The following is an 18,100-nucleotide window of genomic DNA, read 5'->3' as shown; positions in this document are numbered from 1 at the left end:
GCGTGTCGCCCTTCCTGGGACCCACACGAGGTGTCTGAGGGAAGCAGGGCTGTGTACAGAGAGGAGCTCCTGGTGCTCCTCCCTCCCATGTACCGTGGCCGCCTTCGAGCCACGCCAAGTAAACGTAAGGAGCCACATTTGGAGAGTCCTTTGTGAAGTATTTAGGTGTAGTTTGTAGATGTGAGCAGGGAACAAAGATGCCAGATGGAAGGTCACGGTCAGCAGTAACAAACTGGCAAAGCTGGTACTGGCTTCGGGACATGAGGCGGCCCTTCCTTTGCGTGGTTCATCACTGAACCCCGAGTACCGCCGGGAAACTGGTGCAGCATGCGTGTCTGTTCATGTCAGGCATGGTGCTGTGCCCCTCGGCCAGGAGCCGGCCCCACGGGCACGGCTCTGATGAACTGATGCATTCCAGTTTTGACAGATGAACAAAAATCCCGAATCCAGGCTATGAAGCCAATGACAAAGGAAGAATGGGACGCAAGGCAGAGTGTCATAAGGAGAGTCGTGGATCCCGAAACGGGGAGAACCAGGTATGATCCCTGGGGAAAAGGGAGGCAGGTTGTCCATTCCCATCCATGTTGTGGGGGTTGGAGTCCTGGAGGATGCCGGTCCGTGGCACTGCAGTACCATGCGTGGACCCAGGTCCGCTTCAGCAGCAAAGGCCTGAGCCGGTCCCTCGCAGAGCCCCTCCCATCAGACCTGGTGTAACTTCTCCAGAAAGTGACAGGTTTGACACCAAATTACCGAATTGTGCTGGGGCTCCACGCGAGGGGCACCGGGCTGCGTCCCAACCCAGAGCTGTGCGACACAGGCAGCAGAGCGACTTGCTGCTGGAGGCAGGTTTGTTCCTTGCGCTGTGAAGGGTTCAGCTTCTTCCCATTAAATGGGGCCCTGCAAGCAGGGGCAGAGCGGGAACCAGAGGGGTGACCGGTACCTCCTTACCCCACTGCTTCATGCACTCGCCTTTCAGCTCCGAAGCACGCACGCAGGCAGCCCCGGTTAGCACCTGGGTGCAAGTGAGGAGGGAGTGTGTGTGCCCCTTGGGGTTACAGACAACAATCAAACCGAAGTTTGTTTAGCTGCCAAATAGAAATGACCCAGTTTTTAATAAAATGCATCTTCTCAGCAAGCAGAAAACATTATGCTGACGAGAATTGGGTATGACAAGTCCAGTCTTAAAATAGAAGGCAGCCTGCGGGGCTCAGGGAGGTGTGGAACAAAGGTCGGTTCCCCGTAAGGCATGTAATGAAGACAATTAAATTTCTGTTCGTGTTTGGAGGTGTGAGCCACCTCCGACACTGCTTGGAATTTGCTCAGCAAGATGCTCCCTGGTCTGGCTGCCTTTCAGGCCCAAACTGGCTCCTGTTTCTGAATGGCTCTGCAGTTTCCTGGGGCAGCCAGGAGCAGACCTGAACCCTGTGTGAAAAGAGGAAGGGGTTTTTGCAGGGGTTGGGGCCACTGCCGTTGACAGCGAAGCCTCTGCAGGTGGTGGGGCAGCAGGAGATGCTTTTATCGCGAGTGTTTTCTCCTGCCGTGTGCAGGCGTGACTGGCTGTGCACACAGCAGACAGTGCCCACAGCCTAGGGCGGGGACGGCTGGCCCATGCAGGGGGCTGCTGATTTCTCAGGGGATCACATCTGTCCTTGCTGCAGCATGGTGACGTTAATCCCACAAGAGCAATGGAAAAGCCTGCCGTGCTGTTCAAGCTTGGTAAGGCCAGAAAAAGTCACCTAATGCAACTTCAGGGGTAGGTCGTCACTTCCCTCGCCTCGAGGTGCATCAGCCCAGCACCTGGTCCCGGGCACGTCCCGCTGTGAGGGAGCTGGTGGCTGCATGCCTGACCTGGGGCACAGTGCGGCTGGGAATCAGCGTGGCTGGCAGGAACTTGCCCGTAGCCCTCACGGCTGGTGGTCCTGTGTTTGTTTTCCAGGCTTATTAAGGGAGACGGAGAAGTACTAGAAGAAATTGTCAGCAAGGAGAGACACAAGGAGATTAACAAGGTAGTGGGGACTTGTCACCAGCGTGCGCTGCTGGTGGGTGGGCGGGCGCGGCCGGGGAGCTGCTGCACCCAGAGGCGTTGTCTTGCCTCCCTGGGGACCTCACCGACTCTACCAGGGCAAACCGAGCCCTGGCAGCTCCGCAGGGGCCCCCGCGGGTGGGTGCTGGTGGTCCTTCATCTTGGGGCAGGCGGTGCTGTGAGCACCCGTGTCTCTCCCTTTGCAGCAAGCCACCCGGGGGGACGGGCTGGCCTTCCAGGTGAGGACGGGGATGCTGCAGTGAGCGCGCAAGCGCCAGCCATGCCGGGAGCCTGTCCTGCTGCTGGCGCCAGCCCAGGCGTGAGCCTCTGTCTCTGGATCACGTAGACGGCACTGCGTCAGGATTCTTCCCCAGGGGCAGTTTCCAGCCGCTCTGTAAGTTATTGACTGGGAAGGAGAGCAACTTTAATAGTTCATCTCCCAGTAAACAGCTTCTCCCCTCCCTCTCCTGACTGGGGCCAGCGTGGCTGTAACGCACTTGGACCTGCTTGCCCCGATGCCCCTCTCGAGGCCGGAGGAGCTCAGCAGCACCCAGGGGACAGGCTCGCTGGTGTTGAGCACCTAGCGGTGCTGCTGCCCCTCAGCTCTGGGCTTTGGTGGGCAGGAGCCAGCGCTGTGGCCAGGACAGGGTATGTGCTGGGGCTGCAAAATATGCAGCTGGATGCCACTTCTTCCCTTCAGGGGCTGCTCTTGGCCCCTTCCTTGCTGGATCTGCATGCCCCGTGCTTACCTGGTGCTGCAGGCTCGTGGGCCCTTTGCACTCACCCACCCGGCTCAGAGAGGAGCGGCTGTGCCGCTGCGTGGCTCTGCTCAGGCTGCAGCTCTCCTCTGCAACTTCAAGTGCCACCCTCCGCTGTGCCCCAGGAGCTTTACTCAGCTTTTCTGCAGCTTCATCTTGTCGGGTGGCGCTGGGGGAGCACAGCCCCGGCACACCGCACTGGGGTGCGGGCAGGCGTGCTTTGCAGAAGGGTGGCTTTGCCTTGCCGTCTGTTCCTGCATGCGACTTGTGTCCCTTCCCCACAGCGCAGGCTCCGGGCAGCGTTAGGGTTCTGGGCTTCTCAGGACCCGTGCCCATGGCCGCTGTGAAGCAAACAGCTGGCCTTTCCCCCACTGCAAAGCCCATAAATCGACAGACTGGGAGGGGAAAAAAAAAAAAAGGACAAACGGGTCCTGCAGGACGGATCTGCGCGGAGGGGCTCCACGTTCTGTTCATCGCTGTAACCCCATTAAACTGGCGCCTGCTCACGTGTTGGGTTTTGTGACTTGTCTGTTTCTAGAGTCTCCCCCCCAAAAAAAAAAGCAGACAGAGAAGAGCCTTCCCATTTCTTTAATCTGTGTAACTCACAATGATACTGTACACAAAGCACACCCAGGCATTGGAACGATGCACTAACAGCAAGGAGGAGAAGGAAGTCGTACAGAAGGTTTGTCACACACAAGCGAGTCATCGGCACGGTACTGTACACACAGGGGCGTACCCAGCACGGCTGCCGGCGCCCTCGGGCATGCCCTCCAGTGGTTCCCCACACACACGTCTGTTACCCCTAAAGCAATTTTTTATAAATAAAATATAACTAACATCGTTGGAATATAAAATTGACAGTCGAGGGTATCAACAGGCAGAGGGTGCCGAGGACGGGGAAGGGACCGTAAGGCTTCTAGAACTAATAGGAAATGCAGCAAACGGTGGCGATACCTGAAGAAGGGGCTGCTACAGCAAGCACAGCGGCTGCTGGGCGGAGCGGGAGTTTGTTAGTAACCCTTTGGCTAGTTACTGCTCTCGGCTCGCGTGTCGGACACTGTAAACGTTTTTGGTATTAGAATTTCGCCTCATCTGACCGAGTGATCTAGCAAACCCAGGAAACAACTCGGAGGGAACGCGTGGGCTCCTCTTTATTTTTAAAAGACTTTAAAGGGACAGCGTCAGGTAGAAAGTCTGGCCCAATAGTGCAGTAATACAAAAAGCTGCTTTTTATAAAAAATGTGAGCTCCACAGCAGAGTTTGATTCCCATGGAAACAATTAAAAAAAAAACCAAACCAAAACAAAAATCCAAACAAGGCAGCCTGTGCAGCGCAGGTTGTATTGTGCTAGTGTGCGAGAACAGGACGTGGGCTGCCTGCCACCGGTCGCGCCGATGGCTGCCCAGACAACGGCGATAGGGAGGAGCACAAGAAACTTGGTATTCTTTCATTTTGAAGCAAAAAAGTTACTTGTAACAAAGACAAATTAGGTCTTTAACCTGACAGTGCCCCTTTAGTAAGGATGGAATATACGTTCATCTTTCCCTCGCTGCATCCAAACGGATCCTCTTCCATACATGTGGAAAGGCATCGGGTCACATGCATTGCTCTCCAAAACAGCTCGGAACAAACAGGATATAAACACAGAGTTAAACTATTGCTATTGTTCTTGGAGTGAGTAGCACGTTGATCTTTGCTTCAGATAGATGACTGCCAGATGGGGGCGGCTGAGGATAGACTGATGTGGACTGTGATGGACTGAATCGGTGGAGAAAAACTTATTGGCATATTTCCTGGTCACTACACCCACCTCATCTGGTATTATTGCAGCAATAAAGGTCCTGCTCTACAATTGCTTCTCCGTGTTGGATCCGTACAACGGCAACAAGATGGGGGCCAGGGAAAGGACCCTTCAAGCAGCTCAACAAAGGATGAGGACGGAGGTGCTATGATTGTCAGTCTAACTGGTTAGTAGCTGTTTAAAACATGACGTGATGGAGAGGTGAGTATAATATTGCACTTCTGCATTCATTGACAGTTACATTGAACTTGGTCCATAAAATAATTGCTTTGTACATAATGCCTGAAACAAAAAGCTACATTTTTAAATATTAATAAACCCTGAAGGTTCCAGTCCCTCCAGACATTTTTTTCCCCTCTACATAAATAAATAACTTTCAGTTTTATATATCCACTTTTTATGTTGAACATTTACATTCGCCTCTGTTTTACACTATCTACACATAAGAAAATGTGAACATCTTGTCAGCATTGGAAAATGTACAGATCACGCCTTTTCATGGAGGAAAGTTGAATTTTGCAAAGGCCATATCCAAATTTGCAGAAATTATTTTGTGATGTGGTTTGGTGACTTCACAGGATGGATTGTGGCTTGGCTTCCTACTCGGATGGCATCTGTTTGATAAAACATTCGACTAGCGAAAAGCTGGGACAATTCACATTGTTTTTAAACCCAGTAAGCTCTGGATGTACATTCAGAGAGAGCTAAGCTGAGTCGGCAGAAAGGGAAGTCAGTTTTCGGTAACAAAAGTCATCAGATACATTCTGTAATTGAATAATTCTCAAAGAGAAGTGGTTAAACATTTTGCAGTCAGGCTGCAAGACGTGGGAGATGCACTGGGCGGCGGGCGGGCAGCTGGGTTTGAGCGCTCCACCGGCTTGGATGCCGTCGGCAGCTCAGCACTGTCCCTCCTCTGCCTCCGCTTCGACCCTCCAGCGCCACGAACACGTGAGATCTACCTTGGATGTCTGATGAGTTTAGGTTTGCCTACCGTGGCCCAGAGCCAATTAGCAGAGCAGCGTTCACAGTGCTGTGTGTCTCAGTGCGGCCGTCCTGCACTTCATATTGAAACAGTTAATAAAATGAAGCAGCCAGTCTAAAAAATTCTTTGTTATAAATAAGATCCTCATAAGTAGAAAGTGGTACAAAGACAGGAAAGTGTGGTGGGGGAAAGCAGGGTTACACATAGTCAGGGAGCTCGGTAGGACTATAAAATCTCCACGTGAAGAGGCCAACTGGAGTCTGTAAATGGGCACCCCGGATCCCCCGGGGTGGATGCCCCTCCGCCCCGGGAGGTGTGTGCAAGGAGGGAACCGGGCCCTTCACCGGGGCCAGGCTGACCCGGGAGGGACAGGACTAAGGGGCTTTTTGGCAAGCCCTCGCTCTAGGCACTGTTCTCCTCCGCTGCTGCAGAGCAACGCGCTCCCGTTCCTGTACCGCGCACGGCGCACGTCTCGGTGTCACCGGGGGTGCCAGCCGGCAGCGAGCGCTTCGCCCTGCGCACTGGCAGCTCCCCTCTGCCACCCACCCAGCCCCAGCCCGCGCCAGCAGCACACAAACCATCAGCTCAGGCACATCCACTGAGAAACACACCAGGAAAATTAAGATATGGCCTTTTCTTAAGGTTGCCTGACGTCGTTGGCACACTTCCTTACAGTCTCCTTACTGCTGGAAAAACTTCTGCACAGATTTTTTTTTTTTTTAAATATATACATATATATACACGTGTGTGTGCATATGTATATGCATATATTTATATATATACACACACACCCTGGCTTAGCAATATTTCATTGTCATGCACTACAAACAGTTAGGTGTAGCTACATGAGATGGTAACAGGTTTCCATTCTAAAAATCATCAGTGCAAAAAACAATGAGGTTTTACAGTTCAGTAACTACAGGTAAAAGAAGCGAGTCTAGTTCCCATGAAAGCTGCTACTGAACTTGGAGAGAACCTGGGAAGAAGAAAACGTCTCAGAGGTGGGTGTTGAGAGAGTCAGACCCTGCATTTGGATGAGAAGAACTGCAATGCAATCTAGCTGCTGGGTGCCTTCAGCGGCTTCCAAATATACGGTAGTTACTTTTGGAAAGAATATATAGCGAGAGTATTTGGAGACTTTAACAGCAAATTAAGTGTCTGAGGTTTGTAACAGCTCAAACAAAATAGCTTGTATTCCTCTTTTAATAGGTAAACGCATTAAATTCCATCGGCTTCTAAAAGGTCTCTTTAAAAAATAACAGTAATAATAATGACCCCACTTTCTTGGGCGTGAACCTGCCGACATTCTGCCTCTACCAACAGCATCGATACATGTTTATGCTTTGCTACTGCACGTACTCCTTGAGAAAGTGGCTGAACTTGAAGCTCTTTGTACAGGTAAAGCTCTCGGTTGCTCTGCCTGGCACAGCCCACGATAAATCCTTCGCTTGGGGCTGTCTGTGCCGGGGAAACAGCATGCTTATCGACCCCCAAACCCACCCCGTGCCGGCACTGGCAGAGCACCTCAGTCTGACTCCTGGGACAACCACGAACAAGTTCCCCCAGCCTCATCCCCTGTTCCTGTGGCTCTGAGGACAGCACTCGGTCACGCGTATCGGAGCGATGGCTAACAAGGCGAGGAGGCACGTATTTACAGTCACTAAACCTGGATAAGAGAAGGAGGCAGGAGAGCGTGCGATCTTGACCTGGAGACTTTTCCCCCCCCAACTTCCAGCTGTTCCTTGGGCTCATGCTGCACAAACCTGACGCTCCCGCTGCAAGGCCTGCACATTCTGCGTGGGAAACATCCCGTCTCTTCCCAGAATACCATGATGTTAGAGTAGCACCATATTTACCCTTCCAGCCCGTAACACTGGCCTCGTCCCTCTTCCCTTTTGTTTTCTCCTCCGGTGGCTGCAGCCGACAGTCGCTGGCTCTGACCTGGCTACTTCTGCCCCAAGAGGCCAGACTCCAGCCGGGATGCTGTGCTCCGGCCCCAGCACCCCGTGGCGATGCTCATGCTTCTTTGGCTGCGTTCCCTGTCCCTCTCCTTGTCGCTGTCGGACTGGCTCTGGGTGCGCTCGGGGCGGTGGCTGGCGCTGCTGCCGGTGGCCGAAGGCCGGGGGGGGATGGTCCGCAGCAGGTGATTCCTCTTGCGCAGGAACTCGGTCTGGCTGGGCAGCCCGAAGCTGCCTTTCCGCAGCGCCATGCGCGTGGTGTTCTTGGCGGGGCGCGAGCGGTGGTTGTACTCCAGCTGGGCCAGGTGGGCTGCGTACCCCTCCGTGATGAACTGTGAGACAAGAGGGATGAGGGCAGGCGTTAGAGGGATGGGACACGTTTCCCTGATAGCCGCTGGCAGCCAAACGCGTTTGCTGTACCAGGTTCTCTGGGGTGATGTACAAGAGGTGGAGCCACTCAGACAGATGTGATGGGTCCTGGTCTGTGGGACAGTTCCTGTCCTCTTGGCAAACACTAGCTCAGTCACCAGTTCTACGGTGACCAAATTCCCATCGCCCTCCCATGGGAGGCCCTTGGCAGCACCTCCAGGACTCAGACAAGCTGGCTCCTACCTGACACTGGCTCTGCAGCTTCTTGGTGGGTCGGCCGACGATGTAGATGTGCGTAGGCGGGAGGCTGATGGAGCTGTACACAGAGATGTCCTTCGTAGATCCATATGCCGCATGGATCCTCATGTGGAGCTGCGGGGAGAGAAAGCAACACACGGTCAGAACATATGGGCGCCCTGTGCTGCTCAACAGGCAGGGTTTTTTGGGTTTTTTGTTTTTTTTTTTTTAAAAGTAGCATTTGTGGGAATCTCAGGTCAATAACTTATGTTAGTACCCAGCTGGACAATGCACCGCTGTGCAAAGTGCTAATTAACAGACCTGGGGATGTTTACAGGCCAGAACAAGAGGAGTAACAGCAATACGAAAGCAGATCTCCGCTTACTGATCCACGGCCTTTCCTTGAGGTCTGCGGGGGGCAGGGACTCCGCACACTTCACTGCCTGCTTGTCACTGGGGGAGAGGAGCGGTTTGCAACCCCCCGTGCAGTAATCATTAGCGGGGAGCGTTCCCCTCCGCCAGCCATGCTGCCGCATGCAATTCTGCTGTTTAACTTTGCTGGGCAGAGGGAGAAGGGACAGGCAGCAAAACATGCTGCTTTTCTGCCTCCAGGGAGGCAGGGATTTGCCTTCAGGGATTTGTCTGCCTCCACTCCGAGCAGAGAGCAGCTCCCGGCCAACCCCTTCCTTAGTGGGCTGAAGCAGGGGCTGGCAGGGGAGGTACGGACGCTGGTGCCACCACAGAGCGGCTGGCTTTGCTCCCGGCGCCGCCGGCAGGCCAGGGAGATGGAAAGGAAATTTGTGGCCCTGGTCACAAACCTGTTCTTCTGGAGGACAAGGGAGAGCAGGCAGCAAGTAAGGGCCAGCTGCTCTCGCCACTGTGACTCGGGCCAAAATGAGAGTCCGAGAGAGTTAACGAGGGACTTCCCTGCTGTTCAAGGCAGGGCAGAAGGGCTCGGGACACTGGCAGTTCTTTCACTTGCCAGAAAGAAAAAATCTTGTTTTATCTGGAGCTTTTCTGAGGCTCTGGGCTGAGCAACGTTAAGACCTCCCTGGGGTCGAATGCTTGGGAAGATGCTCTGTGGAGTGTCCCGTCAAGGCTGGGTGGTGCAAGGCCATTTCTGCAGCAGCTCCATGCCCTCTCAGGTCTGCTGGTTACACCACAGGCAGCCAGAAAACCACCAAACAGGTGAAAAAAGTGCATGTGTGGGGAAGGGGAGGCACTGCTGCCTCTGTTTAATTAGGCATTTGGTGTTGGAAGGACCAGTGATGAAATGGAGCAGTGCAGAGCAGAGATGACACAATTTAACAGCGTAGACACTTTTGTAGAGCAATAAAAGGATGAAAATAAAATGAACAGATTAATCTTCCACTGCGGGGCACATCGCTGCCAAGACACTGGTGCTGACAGGGGCAATTGGACGAGGAGCAATCTAAACCCGTGCTACGATCATATTTCAGCAGACCCAGGCTTACGTCTGTGATGAGGGATTTCAGGAAGTTGGCTTTGTGCCGCAGCGGGTCATGAACGAGCCCATCGCAGAAGGAGACGATCCCATGGGGGAAGTTGTGCTGTGCTAACCACGCTACCACCCTCTGCTTCTGCATGTCGGGGCGGCCCGTGACATAGATAATGAGGTAGCCGAGGTCTTGCCAGTGCCTAGAAGGAAAGCCAGAAGTCAACGGATCGCAGACCTAGAGCAACGCCAAGGTAAAACAGACTGACTGCCCCAGCCCCTGCAGCTGACCTTACAACGTCGACCGCTCCGGCGCGGACTTTGGGGTCGCTGCCCATGATGGATACACTGGCTGCAAAGGAGCCGTCGATGCTGAACACCACAAACTCTGTCCCCTTCGGCAGGACCGTGATGTAGCTGTCTGCGTACGTGTGGTCACCCCTGAAAGTGACACAGGTATTTATAGGCATCAAGATATAGAGGTTCTTTCAGAAGGTATCACCGAGTACTGCAGCGCATCACAAGCCCAAAGCAGCACCCAAATCCGGCCCAAACCCTCTAACAGCGATGCCACCCTCAGTTACAGCAGTGACAGGCACTGCATGATGGCCTCTGTGTTGAAGCGGGGCTGGTAATAGTGGGGCTGGTAATAGTACTCCGGAGCTCTGGCATCAGTGACTCAAAAAAATACTCCCAGAAAACCATTGCTGGGTTCACCACTGAGAAGATGCTCCTCTCCTCCCCTTTCCAGAGCTCAACACCAGCCACTGGAGCTGAGCTAGAGCCTCTGGGCTCTGAATTATCACAAGTACAAAGTTCTGTCCCTCAAGGACAAGTTTATGGTCTTTAAAATACGCTCAGTTGTGCAGTTTTGCAGATGACCGCAAGGCCACGTGTCTGTGGGGCAGAAGGCCTGCTCCTTCATCCTGTTGACGATGTAGGAGTCAGAATAAAACGTGGATCTTCCTCTTACAGCTATAGAGTACAAATGGCTTTGTCCCTGTTGCTGGCAAACCAGGCTCTGAACCCACCCAACAATCAGAGCCACCCACAAGGAGGGACCGTATTCTACAGTCATCAGATTCCACTTCTGTTCCCCTTGCAAACTAAGTCCTGGCACTCCAAGGTACCTCACCTGACCACCATCTTGACGGGGTACACGCCAATGCCCAGGCGCCGGTTCTCAGGGATGACGTAAGAAATCCTACCACTGCTGTTGCTGATCTCGGTGTCAAAGTAAACCCACTCTCCTGATGGTGGCTGGGTCATGATGTGAATGTCCACCTAGGAAGACAGCAAGGCTGGGTCAACAACAGCATTAAAGACACAGACAAGTGTCAGAACAGGCCAAGCAAGGGGACCTTCCACCCAAGCCCCTTTGGACAGCAGCCGGGCTGGGTCCTGCTTCCACCCTCTGCACTTCACAGATCTGAGCTGAGACGCACCCAAACATCAGGATGCTGGAATGAAACCCGGCCTCGGTGGTAAAGACCTCCGGGATGAACGCTGCTGCTGGTAGGAGGCACCACACAACTCTGAGCAGGGGAACCTGGCAAAGACGCAAAGGTAGCAAACCCCGTTGGGGACCAAGAGAGAACCGACCAGCTCCGCCTTTGTCCCTGTCCCCCACACTTTTCACCCCATGGTGCGGAACCCCCATAGCAGACACAGTACCTTTTCTCCTGTGAGTGTGACCATATCTAACGGACCGTACATAAACCGTCCGGTTAAGGTCTGAGGCCCGTCTTCATTAGCGATGGTGTCGTTTATCCTGTGGTTGGCTGTGACGTTCTGCACAAGTCAAGAGGGAAAGGAGGGACCAAAAAAAAAAGAGGAAAGAAAAAAGTTTGCAGCGATAGACAGCCTCACAGGGAAATGCCAAATATAAACGGACAAATTGGAGCGTGGGTTTCTCTGTGCCATTCCCTGCCTCCACTCCACCCACAGCTTTAGAAAAGAATGTGACCTGTGGCAGAGGTGAGACTCTGTGCCCCGCACTGATGGGGTGGATTTGAGTGTACATGGCTGAAGAGCCAATTTCAATGGCAGTTTGTACAAGCAATTCTGATACTGTCTATTAACTCTTACACTTTGGATTTAAGAGGCAATACAAACGGCTGCCAGAGAAATTTGCTGACATTGTTTCAGCTCTAGCAGAGAATTGCCCTCTTTCAGGAACTGGAGACATTTCCTGGAAGCGAAGGGCATTTAACCAAGCAGAGAACCTGCATTATTGGACTTTGAAAGACATTCCGTCTCTTTCCGTGACCCACGGCCAGTGCTTTCTGTATTTTACACAGACTCAAGGCCAAGAGGAGACCTTACCGGTACAGATCTTTTTGTTTGCTCTTTCACTACTACCTGGGTAGGATATAATCACTAATATATACCAGCAGTGCGACGTGATCCTCTCTCTGGACAGACACAGTCGTGCCCACGCTGGCCATTCTTGCAGCCCAAATCGAAACCCCTCCACATGACAGCGCTTCCCCTGTCGCAGCCCCAGAACACCCTTACCCGGAGCTTCACGTGAGTCCTCTTGCGGAGCCACTTCTCGCGGGGCTTGGAGGGGGTGAAGACAGACACCTCCTTCCCATCCAGCTCCAAAACGCTCGAGTTCTCGTGCCTCATCACCTGCGGGAGTACAGATCCCACCGACACGTCAGCCACTTGCGCAGCGACCCCTCTCCTCTTGCCCACGCTGCTCTGCATCTCCCGAGCCAGCGCTGAGTAAGGGCAATGCCTGGGCAGAGGCAGCCTGAGTTTGCCTGCCAGGTGTTGGGCTTGTCAGCTTGCAGGTTTTACAGGCTGCTCCCTTAATTGCAAGGACAAGTGTTCTCTTCTGAACTAGCAAAGCCTGTGGCCAGTGCTGACTTAATCCTGGCTGGGACACAGCTTATTTAGATTGTCAGGAGGTATAAAGCTGACTCAAACACAGCAGGACAAGCTCTGCGCTTAGATATCTGCCCTTTCTCCAGGCATTCATTAGTCTCTTCCCACGGTCTGCGAGGGACTGTTTTCCTTCAAACGCACGTTTTCTGCCGTTCCCACAACAGATCTAGCACCGCCTGCTCTGACCAGCCTCATGCCAACATGTGCCGTTCCTTCAGCTCATTTCTTATTTCTATTTAAACACATTTTGGACTGCTCCTGTTCCATGGCTTTTGCTCCTCTCATTTTGAAAGGAGACAAAACTATTGATTTGACTCCGGTGGAAGCACGCAGGGGTCCGGCTCGGCCACGCCCAAGGCAGTGCCCAGGGTGTCTGTCCATCCTGACTTCATCTCTGAGGTTGACAGAGCTCAAGGACTTCGTGCTGGTGGGATGTCACTGCACCAGAGCAAGGATCAGAGGGGGAAGGTGATGCCCACCAGCCAGCCTTTGGAAGCAATTCCTGCCTGTCACCAGGGTGCGGGCAGGGATGGAGAAGCAGGATTAGATCCTACCTAGACTGCTCTTAAGCTCTAGAAGGGAAAGGGTAGAATAACACCACAGACCCCAAAGGTGAGGGGACATCTCAAAGACTGCTGTAAGACTGGGATGTCACCCTGCATGGAGAACTCAGGAATTGGCAGTAGTCGTTAGTGAACCCGTCCCTCCAAAAAATTAAGGAGCCTCAAATACAGGCTCTTTTACAAGGTCTTGAATATATTTTATGTGGTCACCAGCTCTCCAGCTGACCCAGGCTGTAGCGGTCTGACACAGGCCAGCTCACTTTGCAGAGCTGAGGCTGTTTTTCTTCCAGGGAAATGGAAAAAGGACCCCAGGGAGGATGATCTTGCTGGGGAGGGAGTTCATGGAAATCCAAGGTAAACAAAATAACAAGTTTTACTGAAAATTGTTTAAATTGGGAATCTATTTAGAGTCCTATTTGGGCTTGTTGTAACAAGATTTAATCTTTGGAGGCTAGAACTATTCAACAGCTTACTTCTACATTTTGTCCAGAGAAGACTTTCAAAGGCGATTAGAAACAAGTCCTTATTAGGGGAAGAAGTGGGGTGGTGCTCTGGAAGGACAGCAAGACGACTGAGAAAAATGAGAAAAACCCTGGTCTCAAGGCAGAGACGAGTGAGTAGAGACAGGCGTTGGGGAAGGGGGGTGCCCAACTACCGAGGCAGGTACCAGCAGGCTTTAAATGGATGGAAAGGTATCTCAAGCCACAGGATATGAAGCACCACGCTGTGCTACAGACCCAGGTTTGGGCTGAATCCTGAGCGATCGGGTATTTCTTGAGTGGAGCATTTTGTGTACGAGACTGTCACGACTGTTCCCACTCATGCACAATTACGGGTCTCTCTCTCTTCAGCCCCGTTAGGCTGAGTTCAATGCGGGGCTGGGGTTTCACAGCAGCTGGTCCAGCAAGGTGTGTGCAAGCACAGAGATGTCTTGCTGGGCTAGATACAGCCCGGGAAGAAAGAGTTTCACTGGATTATTGCTACCGCTCAGCTGCCACCAGCACTGACATCTCTGTTGTTTATGGTTTCCACACTATTTGGAAAACAGCACTGAAGGAAAGTTTGCCAACAGAATCATAAATAATTGAGAGCTGCAATCGAGAAGGCTGGAAGAGAGCGGGGACGGCTTAACAGCTGAGCTAACACAAAGCAAACCCAAGAGCCGAAGTGGGCAACACAATCCACAGAGTTGCTTTTAGTTTTGTTTTTTTCCAGTTCCGTGCTCTAAGTACTGTTCCTTGGCGGGTTCATACTTTGTAAGGCACGTAACTCCCCCTCATCCCCAAGGAACTGAAGGAAAAACATTTATTTTAGGAAAAACACATTTTAAACAGTACATTTAAATCTCAGGCCAGATGTAGGTTGATAGAGTCTGAGATGGCAGACTCCAGACACCAGCAATCCCCATTTACCTAGCCTCAGGAGAACTGCTTTGTACTGGAGGAACGAAGGCTAAATCCCAATGCAGTGACGATGGCCTGAGTTCCTAGAGGAGACCACAATAACTTAGAAAGCCAAAATGGAGAGCCCAACCCTGCCTATCAACTCACATCAAGTTCATACAAAACTTCTCCTTTGGTTTTATTGTGTTTGGTGCTATTTTTATTTGTACATTGAGAAGTTTCCTTTAAGTTTCAGACTTAAGATCCAAACTTGCACACACAGAGAACAGCTCACTTCAAGAAACAAGTGCCACCAACTTTTGCCACTGTGATCTGATAGGAAACGGCCCTGGGCTCACTCCATGGCTCCCTGGCAAGCTGAAACCTGCTCTGATGATAAAACAGACTCAAGCTAACCAGGTGCGACAGCCCACATCCATGAAGTTTGCATGTGTGCAGCTCCGCTAACACCACAGTTGAGGAAGAAAAAGAAGGGGAAGAAAATGGATCTGCAGTGGCAAAGGGTATTTTTTCATCTCTACCCATCAACAAGAGTTATGGAAGGTGCAGTGGTAAAAAAAAAAAAGAGTCCAAAATATTTTTCAGCCCAAGGGAGATCCGGGGTTTACGACCGTGCCTGTCGCAGCAGGAAGGAGACAACGTCTGTGGACTCCCAGTAGCTCGCGTGGAAGAGGTGTGGCAAAGCAACCGTTGGGAAAGCCGTCAGAGCGTCAGGGCAGTAGAGAGCGTAGTCGATCCTTTTGGTTCCCCACCACTTGGCAGCAACTAGAAGCAAAAGACTCGTTCAGACAAAGGGGGTTCACATGCACATGCGGCCTCCGTCACAACAGTATTTCGAGGCTCTGGCTCCTCGCTCCAGGTACGCTGGGAGGCTGCTCCCCGGCTGGTCGCACTGCTAAGTGGGAACAACCGACCCAGGGCTCAGTGTTTGCTCAAACCAAGGGAGGAACACCCAGGGGCACCACCACTTGAGCTCTCTTTTATTTAAGGAAATAGGAAGGCACTAGAGGGCAGGTATTAATTGGCCGCTAGTCCAGACCCCAGGGAAGGGGTCCAAGGCTCATGTGCAAAGACCTGGGAATCCACGTGCCAAAACATAAGACAGAAACGCATCACCCTGGAGCTGTGGGAGGAAGGGTGCGTGTGCTCTGCTGACCGCAGTACATGCCCAGGCCATCTCCGGCCCCGCATCCACTCCTTTAGCTTTCAACAAGGAATGAAAGACTTTTTAGCATCCAGATATTGGCTACGCTAAAGAGGACCTGAATACTGGGAGCCCACGTGAGATGCTAAAAGGCACCACAAGGCAGGGTGCTATAGCACGTGCTGCTGGGATTGGCAGTTCCAAACGAGTCCTGGCTGCGCTGCTGGGCTACCACATTGCAAGCAACCGAGACATCTAGCCCAGCCTCCCCAGGAGCACAGCCTCTGCAGCGGCCAACAAGAAAAGCGTCCAGGGGTGCTGGAACTCCATTGCACGTGGGACTGAAAAATACACTGGGACTTGGGTGGGCAAGGTTACAGACAACGCAGAAGAGTTTCTCCCCCATGGAGTCAACAACTCGCAAACAAGGGACCGACAGCCACCATTCACCCATGGGACACCACCCCACTTCAACGCTGCCCTGAACTCTGCCCACACACACATCCTTTCTGACTCCCTAGCAATGAGCACGTCTCAGCCCAAAGCCTCAGACCCCAAAGGCGTGGGCTGCTTTCCCAGCGGTGAGGAGTCCTCAACCCCCATGCGCTCTGGCCTAGAAAAGCAGCAATGGAAAGAGAAGATGGATCAGACCAAGAGAGCAACAGGAGGAGCTGCGTTTGCATGCAGGTTGCAAGCTGGGGCTTTGACAAGGGCTTTCTCAAGCTTGGTTTTTCTCTGTGACAATGTTCCCTTTTTATGGGCTTCCAGGAAAGCTGCCAGGTACAAGGTACGATCCAACAAACCCTTCTTGTAAAGGGAAATCTAGCTGGTGATGAGCACAGATGCTGAACTGAAAAAATGGACCCACCAGCTCCTTCCAGAGACCTGCCCAAAGCTCCCACCGCAGCAACGTGCAGAGGGGGTTATGGCATCAGCACATCCCCATGGCCCAGCCCTGGCTGTGCCGAGTGCCCAGGCCACCCTCATCCTATGGCCTTTGCTTTTCTGAAGAGCCATGGAAAGGAGGAGGAGGGCATTGATGGATCAACATGGCTTTTCCAGAGCACATAGGCACCTCCTTGCAGCCATTTCTGACTCCCTGTCTTCCAAATTGGCAGCTCCTGGTCACGTCCCAACCTTTCATTTCTCATGCAAGTCCCCAGCTTGGGTAACTTCAGATTCTTTGTAGGAAGCAGACAGGATTTACTCTTCCATGCTCAAAAGACAGTGGTGGAGGCAGAAGCGTTGTCCCCACAGCTCTGCCCAGAAGAACTCCTGCTCTTGCCAAGTTGTTAGCTGTATTATGATCGATCTTTGGAGCAAAGTGACAGAAATACTTGTTAAAATGCAATCAGAAATTGCAAGTGCTTCAGTGAAAGCGCATAGATTTGTTGTGAAGTTCTGTGACTATCGAATGAGAAGGGAGGTCAACCAGAGTGGATCTCTCCAGAATACCTGTCTTGATGTCCAGGTCGGGTATCCGAAGAACACAGTCTGCAGCCTGACTCCATGGCCCTTTGAGCTTTCTTCCCTTCGAAGGGATTTCATGTTTATGCTGCCTACGTCTCTTGGACGAGGTTTGGGTAGGGGATTTGTGAGGGAGGGCAAGTTGGGACAGAAGGCTAAACCCTCTACAATGATTAAGGTGGTGTTTGGTTTCTAAAAGGAAAAATAAAAGTAAAAAAAGCAGAAATCACACTTATTATTATGGCACACACATGCCGCAGGCAACACCGGTTTCATCCTCCAGAAATTCACAGTGCAAGGGAAGCTGCACCCTAGGGAGGGCTCCTGGGAGGGAGCCATGGTTTTGCGGTGCCCCTCTGGACTTCCTCCGGCTCTCCCTGCGGGATAAGCACGGACAGCATCCAACCCTCAATGCCATGGCGTCACGTTACCACCGCGCTAATAAGGTCAAGCACAAGAGCTGCAAAGCCAGAGCGCCAGGGCTCAGAGGACATGTCGGCACTCGGAACGCGAAGGAAGGGGCTGCGACAGCCCTTGGGGCAGGCTGCACGTGGGGTCAGGGCGTGTGCGCAGCCCGCACCGGGGCCAGACTCTTCTCCGATCTCAGAAACAGGTTTTGATGGCTGTGAAGTGCGTGGAGGAATAAATTACACAAAGCAGAAGCTAAATAATCGGGGAGAGCACAGGGAAAGCAGAGAGAGGCAAGCGTTGTGTGGGCCTGATCCTGCCATCAGCTCGCAGAGGCAGGATCCCTCCGTCGCGTCACGTGGGCCTTTAGGCATCACCCTGGCATAAACACTTCGTAAGGAACAACCACCGCCCCCTGCTTCGCAGCCGTCCAAGGTCAGCAGCTCTCCGTGGGTGTGAGACCAGCACAAAACAAACACCTTCTCCCTCAGGAGCCTTCTTCCCAAGCAGATTAATATTTAGCAAGCGCTTGGCAAGATGTCTTACCGGGACAAGTATCAGAACGCACACGGGGAGCGTGGCGTCAGCTCTCGGGCGTGCTTTGAAAGAAAACCTTGTTTGTCAGAGCGCAGGTAG

At 52.6% G+C, this 18,100-nt stretch overlaps 1 protein-coding gene and 1 long non-coding RNA gene across 3 annotated transcripts in view; one reads left to right on the top strand and one right to left on the bottom strand.

Moving 5' to 3' along the window:
* The first annotated feature begins 420 nt into the window (after nt 1–420).
* Nucleotides 421–3,287, top strand: LOC103914519. Of its 2 annotated transcripts, XR_663479.1 has the most exons (4): nt 421–536; nt 1,937–2,006; nt 2,230–2,417; nt 3,066–3,287. It is a non-coding gene; the product is annotated as an uncharacterized LOC103914519 (long non-coding RNA). The 2 variants fall into 2 exon arrangements; XR_663478.1 differs by having other exon boundaries at nt 2,230–3,287.
* Nucleotides 3,288–6,303: 3,016 nt separating this feature from the next.
* The window catches only part of PITPNM2 (phosphatidylinositol transfer protein, membrane-associated 2), a 70,351-nt gene continuing 58,554 nt past the window's right edge, over nt 6,304–18,100 (bottom strand). The window contains exons 17-24 of the mRNA XM_009321176.1: nt 15,062–15,210; nt 12,105–12,221; nt 11,262–11,378; nt 10,723–10,871; nt 9,879–10,028; nt 9,607–9,790; nt 8,138–8,266; nt 6,304–7,857 (exon numbers count right to left, since the gene is read on the bottom strand). Coding sequence (XP_009319451.1) covers nt 7,513–7,857; nt 8,138–8,266; nt 9,607–9,790; nt 9,879–10,028; nt 10,723–10,871; nt 11,262–11,378; nt 12,105–12,221; nt 15,062–15,210 — 1,340 coding nt within the window. The 3' untranslated portion in view covers nt 6,304–7,512. The remainder of the gene's footprint in view (nt 7,858–8,137; nt 8,267–9,606; nt 9,791–9,878; nt 10,029–10,722; nt 10,872–11,261; nt 11,379–12,104; nt 12,222–15,061; nt 15,211–18,100) is intronic.

Source organism: Pygoscelis adeliae, unplaced genomic scaffold (genome assembly GCF_000699105.1).
Source record: "Pygoscelis adeliae isolate BGI_AS28 unplaced genomic scaffold, ASM69910v1 Scaffold93, whole genome shotgun sequence".
Classification (NCBI taxonomy): Eukaryota; Metazoa; Chordata; class Aves; order Sphenisciformes; family Spheniscidae; genus Pygoscelis; species Pygoscelis adeliae.
This window is presented reverse-complemented; position numbering and strand designations above follow the sequence as displayed.